At 35.9% G+C, this 19,015-nt stretch overlaps 3 protein-coding genes and 1 long non-coding RNA gene across 7 annotated transcripts; all 4 read left to right on the top strand.

Moving 5' to 3' along the window:
• The first annotated feature begins 492 nt into the window (after window positions 1-492).
• LOC113731810 (uncharacterized) lies at window positions 493-3,369 on the top strand. Of its 2 annotated transcripts, none has more exons than XM_072079949.1 (7): window positions 493-623; window positions 1,118-1,380; window positions 1,495-1,673; window positions 1,794-1,874; window positions 2,437-2,512; window positions 2,601-2,693; window positions 2,870-3,369. In XM_072079949.1, the coding sequence occupies exons 2-7, from the start codon at window positions 1,125-1,127 to the stop codon at window positions 3,016-3,018; spliced, it is 834 nt and encodes a 277-aa protein (XP_071936050.1). In that variant the 5' UTR covers window positions 493-623; window positions 1,118-1,124; the 3' UTR covers window positions 3,019-3,369. The 2 variants fall into 2 exon arrangements, with proteins under 2 accessions (XP_071936050.1, XP_027113059.2); XM_027257258.2 differs by having other exon boundaries at window positions 555-695.
• A 2,252-nt stretch (window positions 3,370-5,621) lies between these two features.
• LOC140037228 (uncharacterized) lies at window positions 5,622-6,406 on the top strand. 2 transcript variants are annotated; one of them, XR_011841153.1, is made up of 2 exons: window positions 5,622-5,955; window positions 6,160-6,406. It is a non-coding gene; the product is annotated as an uncharacterized lncRNA (long non-coding RNA). The 2 variants fall into 2 exon arrangements; XR_011841152.1 differs by having other exon boundaries at window positions 5,622-5,930.
• Window positions 6,407-8,575: 2,169 nt separating this feature from the next.
• Window positions 8,576-11,518, top strand: LOC113731811 (uncharacterized). Of its 2 annotated transcripts, none has more exons than XM_027257259.2 (7): window positions 8,576-8,676; window positions 9,333-9,618; window positions 9,720-9,817; window positions 9,910-9,990; window positions 10,288-10,363; window positions 10,455-10,547; window positions 11,080-11,518. In XM_027257259.2, exons 2-7 carry the CDS (start codon window positions 9,372-9,374, stop codon window positions 11,229-11,231), a joined length of 747 nt encoding a protein of 248 aa, XP_027113060.1. In that variant the 5' UTR covers window positions 8,576-8,676; window positions 9,333-9,371; the 3' UTR covers window positions 11,232-11,518. The 2 variants fall into 2 exon arrangements, with proteins under 2 accessions (XP_027113060.1, XP_027113061.1); XM_027257260.2 differs by having other exon boundaries at window positions 8,596-8,676; window positions 9,341-9,618.
• Window positions 11,519-14,037: 2,519 nt separating this feature from the next.
• Window positions 14,038-17,377, top strand: LOC113731809 (pentatricopeptide repeat-containing protein At2g22410, mitochondrial). The gene is made up of 3 exons (XM_027257257.2): window positions 14,038-16,240; window positions 16,372-16,512; window positions 16,876-17,377. Exon 1 carries the CDS (start codon window positions 14,378-14,380, stop codon window positions 16,028-16,030), a length of 1,653 nt encoding a protein of 550 aa, XP_027113058.1. The 5' UTR covers window positions 14,038-14,377; the 3' UTR covers window positions 16,031-16,240; window positions 16,372-16,512; window positions 16,876-17,377.
• Window positions 17,378-19,015: the final 1,638 nt, after the last annotated feature.

Below are 19,015 nucleotides of genomic sequence, written 5' to 3' on the forward strand. Positions count from 1 at the left end.
TTATTGTTTTGACCGGTTTTATAAAGGAAAAAAAATTCTGTAACATTATTGAGTGTGTTTGGATAGAGTGTTATTAGAAATAATTACTGTAACACTTTTTTGTGATGTGATGTATGTGAAATAAAAAAGTAATTGGAAAGATAAAAAGGTAGATTGAGAAATGTGTATATGGTATAAATAAAATATTATTTGAGATAATTCATCAATCCAAATACACTAAATTTGTTATTTTTAGATGCCATACATGTGAAATAAAAAAATATATATTAAAAAGTTTTCCGAAGAACACTCGATAAAACTTTTCCCCAAGAGCTGCAATCCAAATTGGGAGTGTGAGAGGATTGAGAAATTCCATGCATTGAAGGAACGTTCGACAGACCAGAAGAAAACATTCTTAATTTTTCACTTTTATTTTGGAGGCTGAAAAACGCAAATACTCCACTTAAATACTCCAGTAGAGTACTTAAGTGGCAAAATTCTCAAACCAGTTGAGTGACCCAAAAAAAATTTCAAGAGAAACAAGGAGAACGATCGGGAATCAAAAGCAAAACACGTGTCATCTCCTGTTTGGTCCCGATAGCCGAGCTCGCACCACTATATGTATATGCCTTAGTTGGAACGAGGTTCTGAATTCTAGTCTCCTCCCTCCCTCTCTCTCTTTCGATTCATCTCAATTGTATACAAATCGCCTGAAGGTGAATGAAATTCTCTTTGCTTATTTTTATTTAATTTTAGCTCTTCTTCTTCTTCATTTATTTTTATAAGCTTTCTGCTTCGTTTTGGACATAGTTATGGCAATGATCGTGTGATTGAACTTTCTTTTAATAGCTATTGGTTCAGTTCTTCTTCTTCTTCTTCTCTCTCTCTCTTTCCGGTTTATTCGTGAATGCATGGTATCGTGTTATTTGTGAACTGTTATTCATGTCTCTCGATTTATATGTACACGGTCATCTTCAATATCTTGCAGTTCCTTGGATAATAACTGTATGTATGTCTCAAGTCATAATTTCTGTCCATTTAGTTGGAAGAAACTGAGGTGTGGAAATCAGAAGTTCTGATGATTTCTTCATTTTGGGGAGCTTAATTGATCTTTTTTTTTCGTTTTTCGATCGTTCAGGAGCGTAATGTCGGGTATATTTGGAGGGAGAGACCCTTTTGATGACCCCTTCTTTACTCGCCCTTTTGGTGGCTTATTTGGGTCCAAAATGTCTTTTTCGGCTGCTTCTCCTGGTGATCCAGTGCACAGCAACAGGTTGAAGGCACCGATTATTGAGGAGCTAGATATTGAGGATGATAATATATCTGGAGGAGGGGAGGATCCAGAGACTGCATCCGCTAATCAAAATCCATTTGTTGAGCACCCTGAGGACCAAATTGATGGTAAAGTTAAAGTCCCTCACCCAAGGATTCTGAATTAGTTTAACGGATATTATTAGTCTGTAATCATTTCGATTTGTTGCTATGATTACTGTGCTTACTGTGGAGGTCTTGCAGATCATCATAAGAGCAAAACTAAGAGCAAGAGTAAAGAACTAGTCTATAGGTCTGATCATAATAAGGTGGGAGGAGAGCGACCCCAAAAAGGAAGTGTCAGCTTCCAGAAAGTCACTTATGGTGGCATAAATGGGGCTTACTACACTGCTTCAGCAACCCGAAGAACAGGAAATGATGGAGTAAGTAAACTGCCCTCTGCCTTCTCATTTCTACACTTTTTCTTCATCAGAATTTTGGCAGTCGAGATTTGTTATGGGTTCCGTAGAAGATCTCATATTAAGGGTTCATTTGGCAATCAGGTGGTGTTGGAAGACAGAAAAGAAGCTGATAGTACTACTGGTCAAGCAACCCATCGTATCTCTAAAGGGATCATTGACAAGGTAATGTTATTTTGATGTTCCAACTGATAGTCTTGCAGTTCTTGAAGGAAGATAAGTATTTGGTCTCGTGGATTACTTATTGTATTACTTGTCAGAGAGCCACTTAAATAATAGGGTTATAGGTAATAAAGAAGCAATAGTTCTGGAATTTTGATCATGAAGACTATGACGACAATCCATGTCACATACAGATCATATCTTTTGAGCATTTTTTATATTTGTTGATGCTTAGTGGCTACATCAAGTGGCTTGCTTATGACTCTAAGGAAAAGTAATTGAATAGCACTATAGCTTCTTTCATGGTACAGGATGAGTCTTTAAGTGTTGTTTTTACTATTTTGACCTGCTTTTGTTTTTGCGATTTCATTACTTTTAAGTTAGTCAGATGCCTCCTGTTGTTCTCGACTAGTAGATACGTATATGATGCTTACAAATATGAAAATGGCAGGTTAATAGTTCTCTGCTTCTAGGTTGATTTCATAGTTCATATTTCTTATAAACTGTACAAATTTCAATCTGTGACTTAGTATGGAAATTGAAGTGTTTTGTCACACTTTTTTAGGGTCACTCAGTGACAAGGCAGCTTAATGCGGATGGTAAGGTGGACACAATGCAAACTTTGCATAATTTAGATGAAGGTTTGTTTTCCTATATATGTTTGCTCTTCATGTCTATACTTCATCATGCTTGTTGGTTGAGGATCTGTACGCTTCCAATCTCTCTCAGATGAATTAGCGGGTTTCGATCAAAGTTGGAGAGGTAGTGCTGATATGCATTTACCAGGATGGGATATGCCATTGGACTTTCATTCAAAGCCTGGTGAGTGGTGCACATTATTTGACCTGTTCAGGGCAATGACTATTCCCATGTCTCTTTGCTGCATATAATCAGTTAAAAAGGAGAAAACTATAGATGCATCACTATGTCTGGGTGAAAGATTTGTAACACCGTGTGATGATTGTTTTTTTCCTGCTGTGCATGCTCGAATCATGCAGGTATTGGTGGCAGCCGGCTTACCTCCTGGAGTGGCTGGGGTCAACCAACTTGGCAGCAGCTCGGTAGAGATGCTAGTTTGAGACCTGGTGCTCAGAATGATTCAGCTAGAGGAAGACCTAAAAAGACAGTTACAATTCCAATAGAGTAGATGTGTTGATAATTGGATTTGAGAATTTTGAGTACTTGGACGGAAAGACGTGGTGCCAATGGGATCGTGCCTTCTCTATTGGCCTGTAAGAGTTATAAAAGCTGAGCCAACCCATGCATCGTTTTCTGAATTACAGCCCGTAAGTTATTTGCTTTGAAGAGTGGGGTTCTGATGCCCAACTGATTGCTTGAATAATCTAGTTTGCTTTGAGCTATAGTAGCAGATCAAGTGGGAAATTGGTTTTTTTTTTGGTCCTGTGGTCTATGTAAATAGGCAATGTATTGTCGATGCTTGTTTCACTGAACTGTCAATTTTATCATACTGTGGCATGAAATATCAGGGTTTCCTCAAGTACGGCTATTTAGTACTTGCACCCTAATTAGTATTAGTCAAGACTCGAGAGAGAGGTTTGGCTATTATGGTAATTGCCGATTGGGAATAGTGAAGGCAAACACGCTAACTTGCATTCTGACGATTCTTTCCATGTAATTTGATAGAATGCCTAAAAAAGGAGCCCAAAGGGCCTAAAGATCGATGCGGGTGGCCATTGTTGCTCCATTCTTATTTCTTTTCCTTTTTCTTTTTACAAAGTACAAATTATAAACAAAAGATTCAAGTGAAGAAAAAAAAAAAAAAACTACTGCCATCCATTCGAAAGGGGTGGCGAATGCAAACAAGAGGATTCAAGAAATCTCGAATCGGACTCTGAAGCAGGATTGGAACTAATAAAAGACGCTGTTCCCAGGACAACACGATCAAGCAAATCAGAGAAGCGAGAAGCACATAATGGTCAAGCAGTCTGCAGCACATCTGGAGAGAGGGAAGTAGATGCTCAGACTGGCTAGCCAAAGCAGCAGTTCAACACCGAGCACTCCAGGGTCCAATGGATGCACCATCACTTAAGAGCTGTTAATCGAACATGCTAATTCACGAGTCGAGCTCGATTTGGCTCGTTAAGCGCTCGACTTGGCTTTTATTTCTCAGTAAACAAGTCGAGTTTAAGTTTTATATGTACTCGTTTATGAATCGTGGGGAGTCGATCTAGGTTCGAGAATTATTCGATAGGCTCCAAATACAAGGGCATTAGTGTCACTTCATTGCTGTCCTAATTTTTCTTTCCTCTTCCCTTTTCAATAGCTCGCTAAACTCGTTAAACTTGGCTCGATTTTCAAACTCGAGTTCGAGCTTGTAGTCGAGTTTGACTAGTCGATTTCGAACGGCTTTTGAAATTCGAATTACTAATCGAGCGAGTTAGATTTAGCTTGATAAATGTTTGAGTCGAGCGCTCACTCGATAGATGTTTGAGTCGAGTTTGATCAGCAGGTGTTCAAGCTCGATTCGTCTCGATTAACTGTTTTCACCAGTAGCCCTTAGATAGCTTTTAGCCCCTTCTTTGTATCCAAAAAAAAAAAAAAAACCACTCATTCTTGGAAAAAGGTCATACTGTTCATATTTTAAAATTAACAGGATAGAAAACGTGTTCGGATTGAATTGTAAGTAAGAAATTCAAAACTTCTTAAAAAAATAAAATTAAGAAAAAGGGTGTTGCCTTGATAACGCTATGTAACTTTGCATATGAACTCGTATTCAATATTACATCTGCATACAAACAAAAGAAAATTATATATATTACTACATCTCCATCATAAAAATTGAAAAAATAATTTACCAGAAGTATGTGTTAATGAGGTGTTGCACCATCGCAGTGCCCCCCCTTCATCATGGGTTGTGGGCTGACACTTCATATTTAGCTAACTTCATGCATTGAATTTTCACGTACGTTAAATGCATTCCTTGAAAGGGGGTGAAGTATTTTCAGTTTGGTTTGTTGAACTGAAAAAAATAATACATAAATAACCTTTAAATTAATCAATGTCTTTATATAAATACCATGTTGAAAGTAAACCCCTTTTTTTTTTTTCCCAAAAACTTATTGTTTATTTTCTAATACAAATTTATTACTGTCTATATCCTTTCTTATTTTACTACATGATTTAACTAGACCAATAAAAATACTTCTCACATTTTATTGTTTCAAAATAATTCGTGTAGGAAAGAATTTCTCTTCAAGTTTCAATTACCATTTGTGCGATAAGAATGGTGATTAAATTGAGCTTTTTCTTTATGATCCAAGCAAGGCGTTTATTTACATATTGATACCTACTGGATATGTTAGCACACTTAAATCATATTTAATTTATTATGTACGCACACATATATATATATATATATATATATATATATATATATATATATATATTCATATTTTTATATTCTTGTATTTATATATTTTTTCAAATGAAAAAATTAACACAAGATATTTCTTGTTAAGGAGTTCCACTAGGCACTCCATAGTCAAGCCCATTAATAATAATAATAATAAAGAAGGGTAACACATAGTATTATATTTTTGAGGATCAATTACGGTCCGAATCCAAGAAACAAATTGTTCTCTCCGAATCAATAAAATGGCATGGAGTTTCATAAAATTTGCCACTCAACACATAAATGAAGTCCTTTTTTAACTCTTGGCATCATCCGACACTAACGGTTCATTGAGTCAAATTAATCCTTCAACGGTGATAGCGAGTGATAGTGTCGATATGTAGAAGATCAATGCTTCGTATACTCACTTTATCCGAAACCATTCGGCCACACATTTATAGTATAATACGATAAAAGAACCAACGGATCGAAGTTTGAAGAAGAAAGCGGAGGCAGCAGTAGTACTGCTGCAACCGGATAACTAATGATGCTGCTGCAGCTGCGTCCGCTGCGCTTCTGCTCTTCTTCTGGTACTATAATTCTTGCTCTGGTTTTTCTGGGGTCACATTTTCTGGGCTGTTGAGAATTTTACTCGGGCCGACTTCCCAGCTGACTTTTTTTTCGGTGCCGGCTCTTCTGCCTATCAGGTCTGCCCTTCGCTTCGCCACATTGGTACGACGTTTATGTTACTTCATCTGAAAGCCAATGTCGAAATCTGTGTCATATTCTTGTTACTGCCAATATTCTTGGCTGCCTATGCTGAAAACTCTCCTCAACAGCGGCCAGGCCAATTGACTTTCATAGTCTCTTTTGATTTTGGGTTGATTAGGCTGCTTGCATTGTGATTTGTAATTGTGATTATACTAATGATCTCAGGTTGAGGGTGCTGTATTTGAAGATGGAAGGACTCGTAGCATTTGGGACACCTTTGCTCATGCTGGTCTGGTTTATATAATATCTTCTTTCATATCTAATACCGCTCCAGGTTTTTAAGCACATTCACTTTTTTGTAAGCTTTCCTGGATAGCAGCAGTATTTGTACATTATTCTTCACATGCAAATTAGTCGTTTATATTTGTCCGACAATAATTCCAATCAAATATATAGGAGATTTTCAGAAGTAGCCCACATGTTGGTTTTATGTTGTGGTAAATCTCTTTTACTTTGATCATGTTAAATTTTCCGGACACGCTTGTTACTGCATTTGCTCATTGTGTTCGAAATGCAAAACTTGTTAGGCAATGTATCTAAGAATGTGATGAAAAGTCCCAAAACGTCCTCTGCAACGAATACTTCTTTTCCGGGAAATGGTTTAAAATGTGGACAGGAGATTTTGGCTTATCGTCACATTTTAATAACCGAGTTGATAGCAGTTCCTGCATTTGCAAGAACAATGAAAGTAGAAAGAATAGACATAGTCTGCACTACTCAAAGTTATTTTACTTTTCCAACCAGGCAAATGACAAAAATTACTGCATATTAAGACTATTTTGCAATTGCGAATGCAAATGGCCCATAATTCCATGGTTTCACAGCCACATAAATAGTGGGACCTCTTATTATTTGCTTGCTTCAAATCAGAATAACTGTGATTATACTTAAGAATTGTGTACTTCTTACTGAGCACTAGCAAAATGTGAAGAAATATGTGATATGTATGCTTTTGTCTAATCTGAACAACAAAGTTTACCAGGGACTTGAGACCATATAACTTGCTGTCACCTAGGAGATAATGGATAAAGAACATGGTCGAGTACATTGCACGGTCAGGCATGGAATTTTTGACAGCTCTCAAGAATGCGAGATTCAAGTCTAAGAACGCTGGAGTAGTGGGATCAATATCACGTTTCAGATCCATAAGATTATTACTTACTGCAGTTATTGATCCCATTCTAACCAAATAAATTAAAGCCTGAATTGCTATCCTTAGGGCCGTAATTCCAACGTGAGTGAAGAAGTTCTGAATATCTTCCTGAACAACACCATCACTGATATGGAAGCCAAATTGGAAATCCTTTACCTGAACGAATAATTTTTCAACTCTGTTTCTGAGGGCATGGATTTGTTTGATTTGGTAATCAACTGGCGTCCGCGCCTGAGCCTGAGGTATGGGACAGAATCCTTGGAATAAATCGCAAGAAGTATATCCAAATAGAATAAGAATGAAGAGCAGGAGACAGCAATCCCAAGGTGCAGCTGCCCGAGAGATCATCAAGAACTTGTCCGACTGGTTCCCTGAAAAGCCCAATTGTTCTCTCCCATTTGCGGAGTACATCAACCACTCCTAGACAACCGTTCAATGTTTGATCAGAAACAAGAACACCGCCAAGGTCGTTGGCCAAGTTATCTGATACAGCTTCAGTTATGCTGACGAGAAATCCGATGTTACTGACAACGTTGTCTGCATCACTGCACCGTCGAAGGTGAATAAGAAAGGTTGCCAGCAGCCTCCGAGTTTCAAGTTGATCAATGATATGGTCGGGGTTTAAGGCAGTTGGACGGCCAAGGCCATGTCCCCTTGCTCCATACCTCCAACCACGGAGCTTCTTCATGGCAGAATCAAGGCGACGACATATGGAACTCCAACTCGAAGTGGAAGCCATCAATCTCCACTAAACTCTCTAGCTACAACATCACAGAAATAATCAGGAATTGATACAACGGAGAGTTAGTAGTATTCTTTGAAGTTCGAAAAAATGTCTAGTGACTTGTTACAATTCCTTCCGTGTAGGGGTCTTCCGCAGCCAAAATCATATAGTAAATTATACTATAACATGGTATCATTTTCTACTCGATAGGAAGCTGTCAAGAAAGTAAGGATATGATAGGCCTTGTCAAACAACTGACCATAAATGGTTCCACATTGATTTACTAATGATTAATTATTTGATGATGAGGATTAGACAATTAAGATTTCTCTTTCCGACAATCTCACAACGGAACAGACACAAGGAGTAGCATGTGTTGACAATAGCTTATGGAGAGTATAAGGAATTAATATGTGCTAAATAACATCTTCATTAAAATTAGAGGCAATAAACATGAATGTAGAATTTCTTCGGGTGCAAGCCTTCATTTGGCCAAAAAAATGTGATAGTTGAGGGGAATGTTGGCTTGAATCGTATAGAATAATGCCCCCATTAACCCAAGATAAAATGGGTTCAATGGTATAAATTAAAGTAAAATTTGACTAGACAAAAAGTGCACGAGGGATGAAATCGTACACAAATTTTAATCAAGGGGGCGAACTGTAAATAACCTTATTGGTTTTGTTTCACGTTCCTCTAGAAGCTTCATCCCCAGTTTTCTGTTCCTATAAAATGCTAAAAGCAATCTGTTTTTCGCTATAGCCACACTCCTGAAGAAGTAGCTTCCTCTGCGCTCTGAATAGAGGTGCCGTCGCTCCTTCTTCTATTCTGCATTCCGAGTCGAGTTGTTTATTATGTTTTTGCATTCGTCTGGCCGTACTTTGTCCTTAACTACTATTTTCTCCATTGGGTTCTCTTTATTAATCTCCAAAGCGGTTATTATTAGTTTTTTTCCCCCTTTGAATTCCAGTGATTAGTTCATGAAAATCAACTGCTTTTGCAGAATTAAATTATGGGTTTTCTTTACCATGAACAGTATCCTGTGAGTGTTAGAAAACTACACCCTTTGATGATATAAAATGTTGTTTTTGGTTGCTAATTTTGGTGGAGTTTCTATCTTGTACGAATACAAAAAGGATTTAAGCTTTCAAAATGTAAAAGAATTTGCAATTTTGAATTTCTTTGGCTTTCCCTGAGTATGACGTGCAGTTCAGGCATTGAGGGATCAAGTGCTCTACTCTGGCTTGTTTGAAAAAAAGTGGATGTCTTTTATTGCACACAAGTGGTTTCCAACAAACAAAAATCTAACCTTTTGCGTCAATTTATTTTGCAGTTAACAAATTAAGAATTGATTTAAGTTGACAAGCGATACTTGTGTTATATGTTCATTGGTGAGTAATTGTTATTTTGTGTTTAAAGATCAGATTTTTATGAGTTTCTGCTTTGCTCTGTTTTCTTAAGCTTGTCAGGTGACTAGCTTTTGTCCAATTGCCGACAAGAATGTCAAAGCTATTCGGAGGAAAAGATCCATTTGATGACCCCTTTTTCTCTGAGCCATTTGGTGGCTTCTTTGGTGAGAAGAATCCATTTGCTGACCCGTTTTTCGCTAGCCCCTTTGGTTATCCTCCTGCTTCGCGGAAGCAAATTAGTATTGAGGAAATAAATCCTGATGATGATGATGATGGTGCAAACATTTCAAATGCTGGCAAAGAACTGAGCGTTAGGAATCCAAATTATCATGCGAATGGTAAAACATTAATTAGCATGTCTCAGTTATTCCGCCTGTTTTGTTGTTCAAGTGTTGACTGCATTTCCTTGTTTGTGAAATTGGTGTGCCGTACTTAATAGGTAGTGGAAGTTCTTTTAGTTATCGAAGGGTTGCATATGGTGATCAGGATGGAATGTACTATACTTGCTCTGAAGGCAGGATGAATGGTGGCGATGGGGTCAGTAATACTTGACTGGATATGTCTAATTTTTTTTTTCTTTTTTGATGGTCATTGTCATCCTTCTTATGATGTCTTTGGTGGTGTTGTAGGTGTTTCTTGCAGAAATGAAGGAAGAGGACAAGATAGTTGGTGAATCACTACACACAATTTCAAAGGGAATCCATGATAAGGTATGGTCATTGTAGTCTTATATCTGCTTCTTAGAATGAGATGACGTGAATCCATTAAATCATAATGGGCAATTCCTAATAAGAGTTCAGCAACGGTTCCTGGCTATTTTCAGAGTTCAAGTTTACCATAACAAATTCTTTCTTATTAAATGTGCAAAAATTTCTCTAATACTAGTATCTGAATGTCTAGCAATGTACCATTATCTTTAGCAATGTGTCTCTTTTAAGTGTATGTTATATGCCAATGAATGGCAGGTGTCTTAAATGTGTCTGCATTATTTAATTCTGCTTGTGCAGGGTCATTCGGTCACAAAAAAGAACAGTTCAGATGGTAGAGCGGATTCATTGCAGACTTTACATAACTTGCATGAAGGTTTGTTTCCTCTCCAAGGGCTTGTTATCTTAAACTTCTTCATTGCCCTCAAATTATTTTGCTGCTTTTAATTTTTTTCCCCTTTCATCAGGTGAGCTTAAAGGTTTTGAAGAAAATTGGAAAAATAATGCTGACAAGCATTTACCAGGATGGAGCAGTGGGTTCAATAAGCTTGAGAATTCAGGTAAGTTATTGCTTGTCTACTTGAGTTTGTTCTGTTTGTTGTAGCTTTAACATATCACAATGCAATCATCTTGGTTAAAGCTGGTCATTGTCATATCTTGTGATATCAGATGATCTCATAAACTTTGGTAATTTCTAGATATTCAATTATGCACATGGAAATCTGGAAGTGCTTAATTGTAAATTTCATTTCTTGCTTTCATGATTTTCTCATCCGTTCCATTGTTCATTTGGTTTTTATCTTTGATTACTAAGTTTATGAGATTTCTGTATCATTTCATTCACTCCTCTGTCAATTGAGTTTACTTCTAGAGTGTTTGTCTTAGTTCATACTTTTATGTTGCACTTGATTTTTTTTTTCCCTCAAGCACTTGTATGTTCCAAAGATGTCCATTTATTTGGCCGATGACTGTGACTCATTCCATGCTTTGAGGCAATCAAATTTTGGGAGGTTCATTGATCCAAAGATGTTCAGTGTGATTGGTACTGTTCATTGCATGAATAGGCTGAAATTTCCTGTTTAATGAATGCAGGAGCTAACTTGATTGGATGGGATGGATTTCCAACATGGAGCGGCTGGGGTGGTTGGGCTCCTCCATCTATAGAGTACTTTGGAGACGCTGGAGCAGCAGAACCAGATGGAGAAGGGAGGAGGAAAAAGGTTGTGCGAGTGAATGTAGAGTAGGGCGTAATGTTCTGGGAACATTAGTTTAGTACTTTATATTAATCAATGCTTAATGTGTGCTCTGGCTTGAATTTGGCACCTTAATGCTTGTTTTCAGTGTCTTCCACATTGTGAACTTCTGGATGTCGTCAAATAACTAGTACAAACATGGTTTTTGTCTGGTTGGTTGGGATGAATTTAGGCTCGTCCTTTTCGGGGAAAGGGGCAGAATGGTGTAATATCTTGTGAAGAGGTTGTAACTCATGTTAAGCTATTTGTGTAATTTCGTAATAAAGAAATAATTATCATGTATGGGGCTCATGTGAACCATAAATAAATATTACATTGCTAAAGTGCTGTTATTGCCAGTGTTGTTAGATCCGGACCGAAACGACCGGTTCAACCGTGAATCAACTTTCTTTTCGAGTTGGTTGTCAAAAATTAGTGAAAATCATCAAAAAGTGCCTAAATCAGTGATCCGATTCGATTGGTTGATTTGGTTTTCAAACTTTTCTTTCTTGTTTCTCCTAAACATAATTTGAGTTACTTAAATTGTAACACTTTCATTTACTAATATGACTATGGAAATGTCATCCACTTAGTGTAAATATCAAAATTACTCACTTTCCTGAATAATTTCTAAGGTGGTGTTTGGTAAAAGGGTTTCGGAATGGAGAATTAGAATAAATTTCATAATTGCTGTTTGGATTATTATTATCGGAATTGGAATTTTAAAATCATATCTAAAAATTTAGAGTTTCCCAATTCCCTAGTAATCCAAAGGGTTTTGGATAAAATCCAAGTTTGATTCCTATCTAATGTATTGAAAACTAAGGATGACAATTGGGGCACCCGTCTCGCGGGGGCTAATGGGCAAGGGCAATTTTTTTCCTTATCTAGAAATGGTCCCTCTCCGCCACCCATTAAAAAAAATTAATAAATAACTACATACATATATGATTATATATACTATATATTATAATTATAATATTTAATTATAAAAATAAATATTATTATAATATTAGTATAATTATATAATAGATTTATAATTATTATATACACATATGTATACTCAATATAATTATAATTATATAATATATATTATACTAATATATATCTATAAATATATTATAATATTATAAATATATATTTATAATATATATAATAATATATTTATACTATTTATAAATATATATTATATGTGTATATAATTATAATATATATGTGTATATAATAATATATAATAATTATTATTATTATAATTATAGTATATGTGTATTTAATAATATTTTATAATTATATTTAATATCTAATATGTATTTTAATTATATAATATATAGCATAATTATTATTTATATATTATATAATTATAATTATATATATTTATGTTATAATATTAGTATAATTATATTTAATTATATAATATTTAATTTAATTAGTTATAAATTTATAATAATGATATTATTAGTTATATGTATTACATAATGTATATAAGTATATATAATATAATTGATATTATCAATTATATTATTAATTATACATGTTTACTAACAAAAATTGTTAATTAGTTATACTAAATTTACTAATATATTTATACTAATACAATTAATTAGCAGAAATTTCTTATATCCCATTTTGAAAGAGTCAATGAACCAAACATCAATTACAGTAATGATATACATTTTTGTTACTAAACCAAACAGATGTATTGGAATGACTGACTCCATTCTAAATCCAGGATGAATGATTCAAAATCTGAATTTGATTCCAAGGAATGAACCAAACACCACCTAAATCAAGATGTTTCATCCCTATTATCTTATCAATCTAGCATTAGTGATTCTAACTTGCATTAAATTATTTTAATTTAGTTTTTCAAGTAATTTTGAAAAATGGACATATTTTAGTCATGAATTTACATTTTTATATATAATTATTAAGTGTATATTTGATTACAAGTCTAATATTTTTGTAACATTTTGTATGATTGGCTGAATATAACCAAAAACTTAATTTCAATATTTCTGAAACTTATAAAATATAAAATAATTATGACATCATGCTAATATCAGCGAGTTTTTTAGAATGGTCCGACCGATCTGATCAGTTGACGCTGATCCAGCAGTTTAGCCGAGTGGCTACCCGATCCGAATTTAACAAAATTGGTTATTGTTGTTCTGAGATTGTACAATTAGCAGCGAGTTAAAACTTGTTCAAATGTCGTTACCTTAATTAGAAACGGAGTACCTGCCCCTTTTCTGTTCTTTTTTTTTTCTTTGAACAGTTGTTTGTTTATGCTTCTGTGTGTGTACATATCTGATGTTTGAAAATTACTTGTCCAGGCTTAAATCTTCTTATATATGTCAAGTATTTTTGTCCCAATTCCCTATTAGGAAGATAAACAGCAATTCTATGCCGCAAAAGTACTTGGGATAAGTTATAGGTGTTAAAACGGGTGATTCGGGTGGATTTTGGCAGATCATAATTGAATAATGAATATATTACCGTTTTTGGGGAAAAAAATAATTAGATAGTGGGTATAATTGAGTTAACTCATTTATAAATAAATGAATCAATTCATTTATATCCATTTGTGAATAATGGGTATGGTATATTTAATTAATTAATTATTTGAAATTTTATTTTTGCTTTTTAAATTTTTCATATGTTGTGAGACAAGAAATAAGGACATTTTATTGTGATTAAATTAGTATGAAATTTAAATTTATCCTCCTAATACTCACGAAAAATAAAACTGAATTTGAATGTGTAATTATTTTTAAATGGATAATCGGGTCGCGTCATTCACTCCTCCTCTGTCCTTAGAATTTGCATCTCGAATGCTCGAATGCATGCATTATTGGCATTGGGTCACGCCTAACCTACCAGCAAAATATGGATGCTTCTTGGCCGCAGAAATGGTATAAAAGTTCGAAGCCGCAATTGATTTTTTATCGAGTTTATGCCCTGGATATTTGGTTGGATACTGGATGTTTGTCTTCAGTAATTATACAACAACAGGGCTCTGTTTACTGGTTTGGAAACAACGTATGGTAGAGTAACACTGGAAGATCATTACGCAGCAGAACTAAGTCTGCGGGGAAAAGCTGTCTATATTATTTCACTTGTAGCTCGGCTTCATCTTCCAGTGTCCTTGAAATCTATAGATGACTCGTGGCAACAGAAAACTGCTGATAACAGGCCTTAAAAATTTACTAGACAAATGCGAAGGCCACGAGAATTTGATCAAGCAAATCCACGCTCACTGGACCACCCTTGGCTTCTTCGCTCAAACTCGGAAACATCAACACTTCGCCTGCAAATTACTTAACGTTTATACAAAACTAAACAAACCCCTCGAAGCCCACAGGGTGTTTGCTCTAATTCCTGACCCAGACATTGTCTCCTGGACTTCTCTATTCAATCTATACCTGAAAACTCAACAACCCACCGAGGCTTTATCTCTTTTCTCTCACTTGTTGGTCTCTACTTCCCTCAGACCTGATGCGCACTCCGTCTTGGCTGCGCTGTCTGCTTGCGCGCGGACGCAAAATTTGGATGCTGGTAAAGCAGTGCATGCCATGGTGTATAGACAATTGTCTGAACCGGAAACAATTGTGAGTAATGCTCTGATTGATATGTATAGTCGGGGTGGAAGAACCCATTTGGCTGGACGTGTGTTTGAGAGTGTGCAATGCAGAGACGTGGCTACTTGGACTAGCTTGCTTAATGGGTTTATTTTTTGTGGTGATATTGAAGCTGGACGTCAGGTTTTTGATGATATGCCGCAGAGGAATGTGGTTTCTTGGACGGCGATGATAGTTGGCTATGTACGTGTGAAAAATTCCATTGAGGCGTTGCAGTTGTTTAGGAGAATGAGGGATGGAGGTAGAGAGAATGCTACTACTATTACTATTGTTGCCGTGCTCTCAGGTTGTGCTGATGTTGGAGCTCTTGATTTTGGGAGGTCTATTCATGGGTATGTTAACAAGATAGCTGGTTTTAGCATGGATGTTGCTGTAAATAATGGATTAATTGATATGTACGCAAAAAATGGAAACCTTGATTCAGCTGAGAATATATTCATTAGGATGGTAGATAGGGATTTGTTTTCGTGGACAAGTATAATTTCAGGGTTGGCAATTCATGGTAGAGGTAAGGATGCACTTGATTTTTTCGATGAGATGGTGGCATCTGGGATGCACCCCAATGAGATTACGTTTCTTTCTGTACTTTCAGCTTGTAACCATGCAGGATTGGTTGGTGAGGGACTGAACTTCTTTGAAAGATTGAAAAATTCTCCTAGATTTGAACCCATGATGGAACATTATGGGTGTATGGTAGATCTTCTTGGTCGAGCAGGATTGCTTGAAGAAGCTGTTGGATTGATTCAGGACATGCCCTTCAAGCCAGATGCTATTATGTGGAGATCATTTCTCAGTTCTTGTTTAGGACATAATAATTCGGCTTTGGCTGAAATGGCAGCGAAAGAGGTACTTGAACTGGAGCCTGATGATGATGGTGTATGTGTGCTCCTTTGGAACTTGTATCGCTCTAAAAAAATGTGGCAAGCTGCTTCAAGGATGGAGAGGATGATGAAGGATCAGAAAATAAAGAAAAAACCTGGGTGTAGTTGGGTTGAAGTAAATGGTGTTGTTCATGAATTTCTTGCTGAAACTTCATTACCTTCTGTAGTTGGTGATGTATACATTGCTCTACAAGGCATTGCTAGACAATCAAAAATGAATAGTGACATTGATAGTTGTGAGTGGAGAAATTTCATGCACAAGAAGGATTGTACAGCGACAGAGTGTATCTAGTAGAACGAATATTGACATTTTTAGATAAAAGTTTTTGAAGTGAAGCATGGAAGTTCCTGATTGGAGACAGTAAAATTAGCATTTTCAGAATTCAAGGGGACCAAAATGTGGGTTTTCTTGGAATAAGCTCAGTACTGTTTTCTCCATACCTTTATTAGCGCCTTGCTGTACTAAATTGGAAAACCTCATCCTTCCACCACTGAAATGAAGGTTCAATTATGGAACTTACCGTCTATGTATTTGTTTTATTTTGCTTTTCTTAATGTCTATACTGTGTCTTGTTAGTCTGGATAATTAATTAGTGCTTCTTTGGTGCCCTTGTGGTGGGTTCTGTTGGACAGGTAGTTGATGCCTTGATTCCTTGATGGTCTGGATGGTCAATTCACGCTTCTTTGTTGCCCTTGTGGCATGTGTTCTGCTGGAAAGGTACTTCTTCCAGAAGTGAAGGAAGCAGATTATATGGATCATAGTGACGTTAATTGGTGAGTCACTGCATACAGATACAGTTCGGCAGGGAACTTAGAATAGGATAGTCTTCACGTTGCCTCATTGTATCTATTGTCCCAAGAAAATGTTGAGTAATATTTCCTGGTGACCTCCTGGATTTTTCTCAAGTTCCTTATCTTCAGCATAGTTTGCACGTAAATGCTTCTGAGTCGCACATGTGTGTATTAAAAGCAGAATTTACACGTAGTGTGGCAAACATCATTCAAATGCTTTTCAGGCTGATGACTAAGAACTTGGAATTTCTTTATTGATGTGCTCGTCTAATATATGTTGATTTAGCTTTTTCCTATGCTCATTTCTTGAATGTGACTATGTACCCCTCTGTACCATGGCTTCAGTTGACATTCAAGGTGCTCGACAGACGCATCCTATAATATAGTGGCGAAACGAGAAATTCCAGTTAACGGAAAAACTACTTGGAAGAGGGAAGCAGCAAGAGTACCAAAAGTAAGGAACGACGAATATAGGGAATGATGAAATGTAGAAGAAGCAACTTGGAGTATTGGACGTATAACAAAATCGGAGATTGAACAGGAGACAGCAAAACAGAGGAATCAACTCCATTTGTTGTTTGTGGTTTGGGGAGACAAGGTGCCGGGGTCGGTTGGTTTGTTCGGGTAAAACAAAGGAGGCAACGTGATGGACCTTAAGTTTTCGTGCTGGTTGTTGGAGTTTGGGCGAAGAGGAAGCATCTTTACATCTTCCTCCAGTATTTAGATTGATTAGAATAGCTTCTGCAGAACTGAAAGTGTACTGTACTTATGGGTGCCGCTCTTAAGACATGGCATTGTTTCGAGTATTATTTGATTTATTCCAAAATCATCTTATTTTGAACCATCACCAGATTCTTGATAGTTCACGGGCTTTATTCGTGAAGAGAATAAGCTAGAAAAAAAAAATGCACAAAATGTAGTTTTGAATCGCAGAAGAGTGGACACAAGCAAAATGACAGTGCATTTGCACGTCTGCACGTTCCTCCCCTTTATTATGAACTCTTATTGTCTTCCTTCCTGAACTGCTACTGTTTGTACTAAATTTATTCCTTTAAACTCCTTAATTGGATCAAAATACTATAATGTTGTATGAATAACGCCAAATCAAATGTTTCCTTTTTTTTTTTTTTGATTGGAGGTAAAGAAATGATAGCATGACTAAAATGTCAAAGATTCTTCAACTAGTAAACAACCACATAAACTAAACCAGGATCCAAGCATGTTGGCTTCTGCCGGAATGAACATGAACATTGCATAACTTGTCGAAGGGGAAACGGTGCCGAAAGTTCATTCACTATCTTTCTATTTTGATGGTAGTATAAACGCTACGGTTTGCTGAATTCAGAACAGTACAGCTAATATGTGAATATTTTTTTGGGAGATGCATCGAGATCAGAATTTTTTGTGTGTAATAAATGTTAAGATTGCTCTTTCCGGAAACTAAGTTTAGACAGCCAACAGTTTTGTACATGCTTCAGAACAGTTTAAGACTGCACGAAACCATTAGTGAATTTTTCTAATCCGAAAATAACAAAGCAGCAATCTTCTTCTTCTTTTTCTTTCTTTTTTTTTTTTTTAAGGAAAGGGAAAAAAAACCCTTTTTTGAATGAAATCTCGAATGCTTGAAAACCAATCCCCTATATTGGGTAGGATATTTAAAAAAAAAATGTTAAAGGTATTAGTTGAAAAAAGAATAGAATATTTCTCTCACAGGAAATCTCTGCTCTCTCTCTCAGATAGTTAATTATGCGCCTTCTATATGTGTACATATTTGTTTCTTGAAACTAGTTTTCCATGCTTAGATGTTCTTGTACATGTCTCATGGAAAGAACTAAAGAAAGTTTTTTTTTTTTTTTTTTCCACTCCCAAATACGAAGATAAGGTGACAAATAGCAGAGAGGTGCGTACCACAACAATGCTTGGGATAAGCAAGTGTTGCGACCTAGCAAATCATTAATTAAGTGGAACTATAGTATTATACATGTAAATGGAACGTAAAAGAAAACTTGTGAAGTTTTTCTTCTTGGCTCGGACGGCATGATTTTTGTAAATGCCTTCCCAATTCCAAACAAACCTATACCCAAAAAAAAAAAAAAAAAAAAGGGTGAAGAGGTAGAATAAATGTTTGATACAAAATCTAAACGTGATTAGAAGATACTATTAAGTTTTGAAGATAGATACCTGTTGGTGCACAAAATTTTTTTTTTTTTTTCCAATTAACCGTGACTTTCATCGTTTTGATTTTGAGGGCATTCCAAAATTATTTTATTCCAACAAATGAACGAATCATGACTAGCTAGGGAGCTTGTCTTCTCCCCTTTAATTATGTGTTTCACTTTTCTGGCATTGCATTAACTTGCTGGGACGTTCCTTTCTGATTGTCCCACAGATACTTCAAACTAACTTATTGGTTATTGAATGTTATTACTCAGTAGTGCTAGTTCAGGTATATATATATATATATCTATATATGTATATGTGTGTG

Source organism: Coffea arabica, chromosome 2e, assembly GCF_036785885.1.
Source record: "Coffea arabica cultivar ET-39 chromosome 2e, Coffea Arabica ET-39 HiFi, whole genome shotgun sequence".
In the NCBI taxonomy this organism is placed as follows: Eukaryota; Viridiplantae; Streptophyta; class Magnoliopsida; order Gentianales; family Rubiaceae; genus Coffea; species Coffea arabica.

Coding starts and splice junctions, on each gene's coding strand:
- LOC113731810 (XM_072079949.1), top strand. CDS start 1,125: ATGTCGGGTATATTTGGAGGGAGAGACCCTTTTGATGACCCCTTCTTT. Junction 1,381..1,494: donor CCCTGAGGACCAAATTGATG/GTAAAGTTAAAG, acceptor GAGGTCTTGCAG/ATCATCATAAGAGCAAAACT. Junction 2,694..2,869: donor GGACTTTCATTCAAAGCCTG/GTGAGTGGTGCA, acceptor CGAATCATGCAG/GTATTGGTGGCAGCCGGCTT.
- LOC113731811 (XM_027257259.2), top strand. CDS start 9,372: ATGTCAAAGCTATTCGGAGGAAAAGATCCATTTGATGACCCCTTTTTC. Junction 9,818..9,909: donor GGATGAATGGTGGCGATGGG/GTCAGTAATACT, acceptor GTGGTGTTGTAG/GTGTTTCTTGCAGAAATGAA. Junction 10,548..11,079: donor CAATAAGCTTGAGAATTCAG/GTAAGTTATTGC, acceptor TAATGAATGCAG/GAGCTAACTTGATTGGATGG.
- LOC113731809 (XM_027257257.2), top strand. CDS start 14,378: ATGACTCGTGGCAACAGAAAACTGCTGATAACAGGCCTTAAAAATTTA.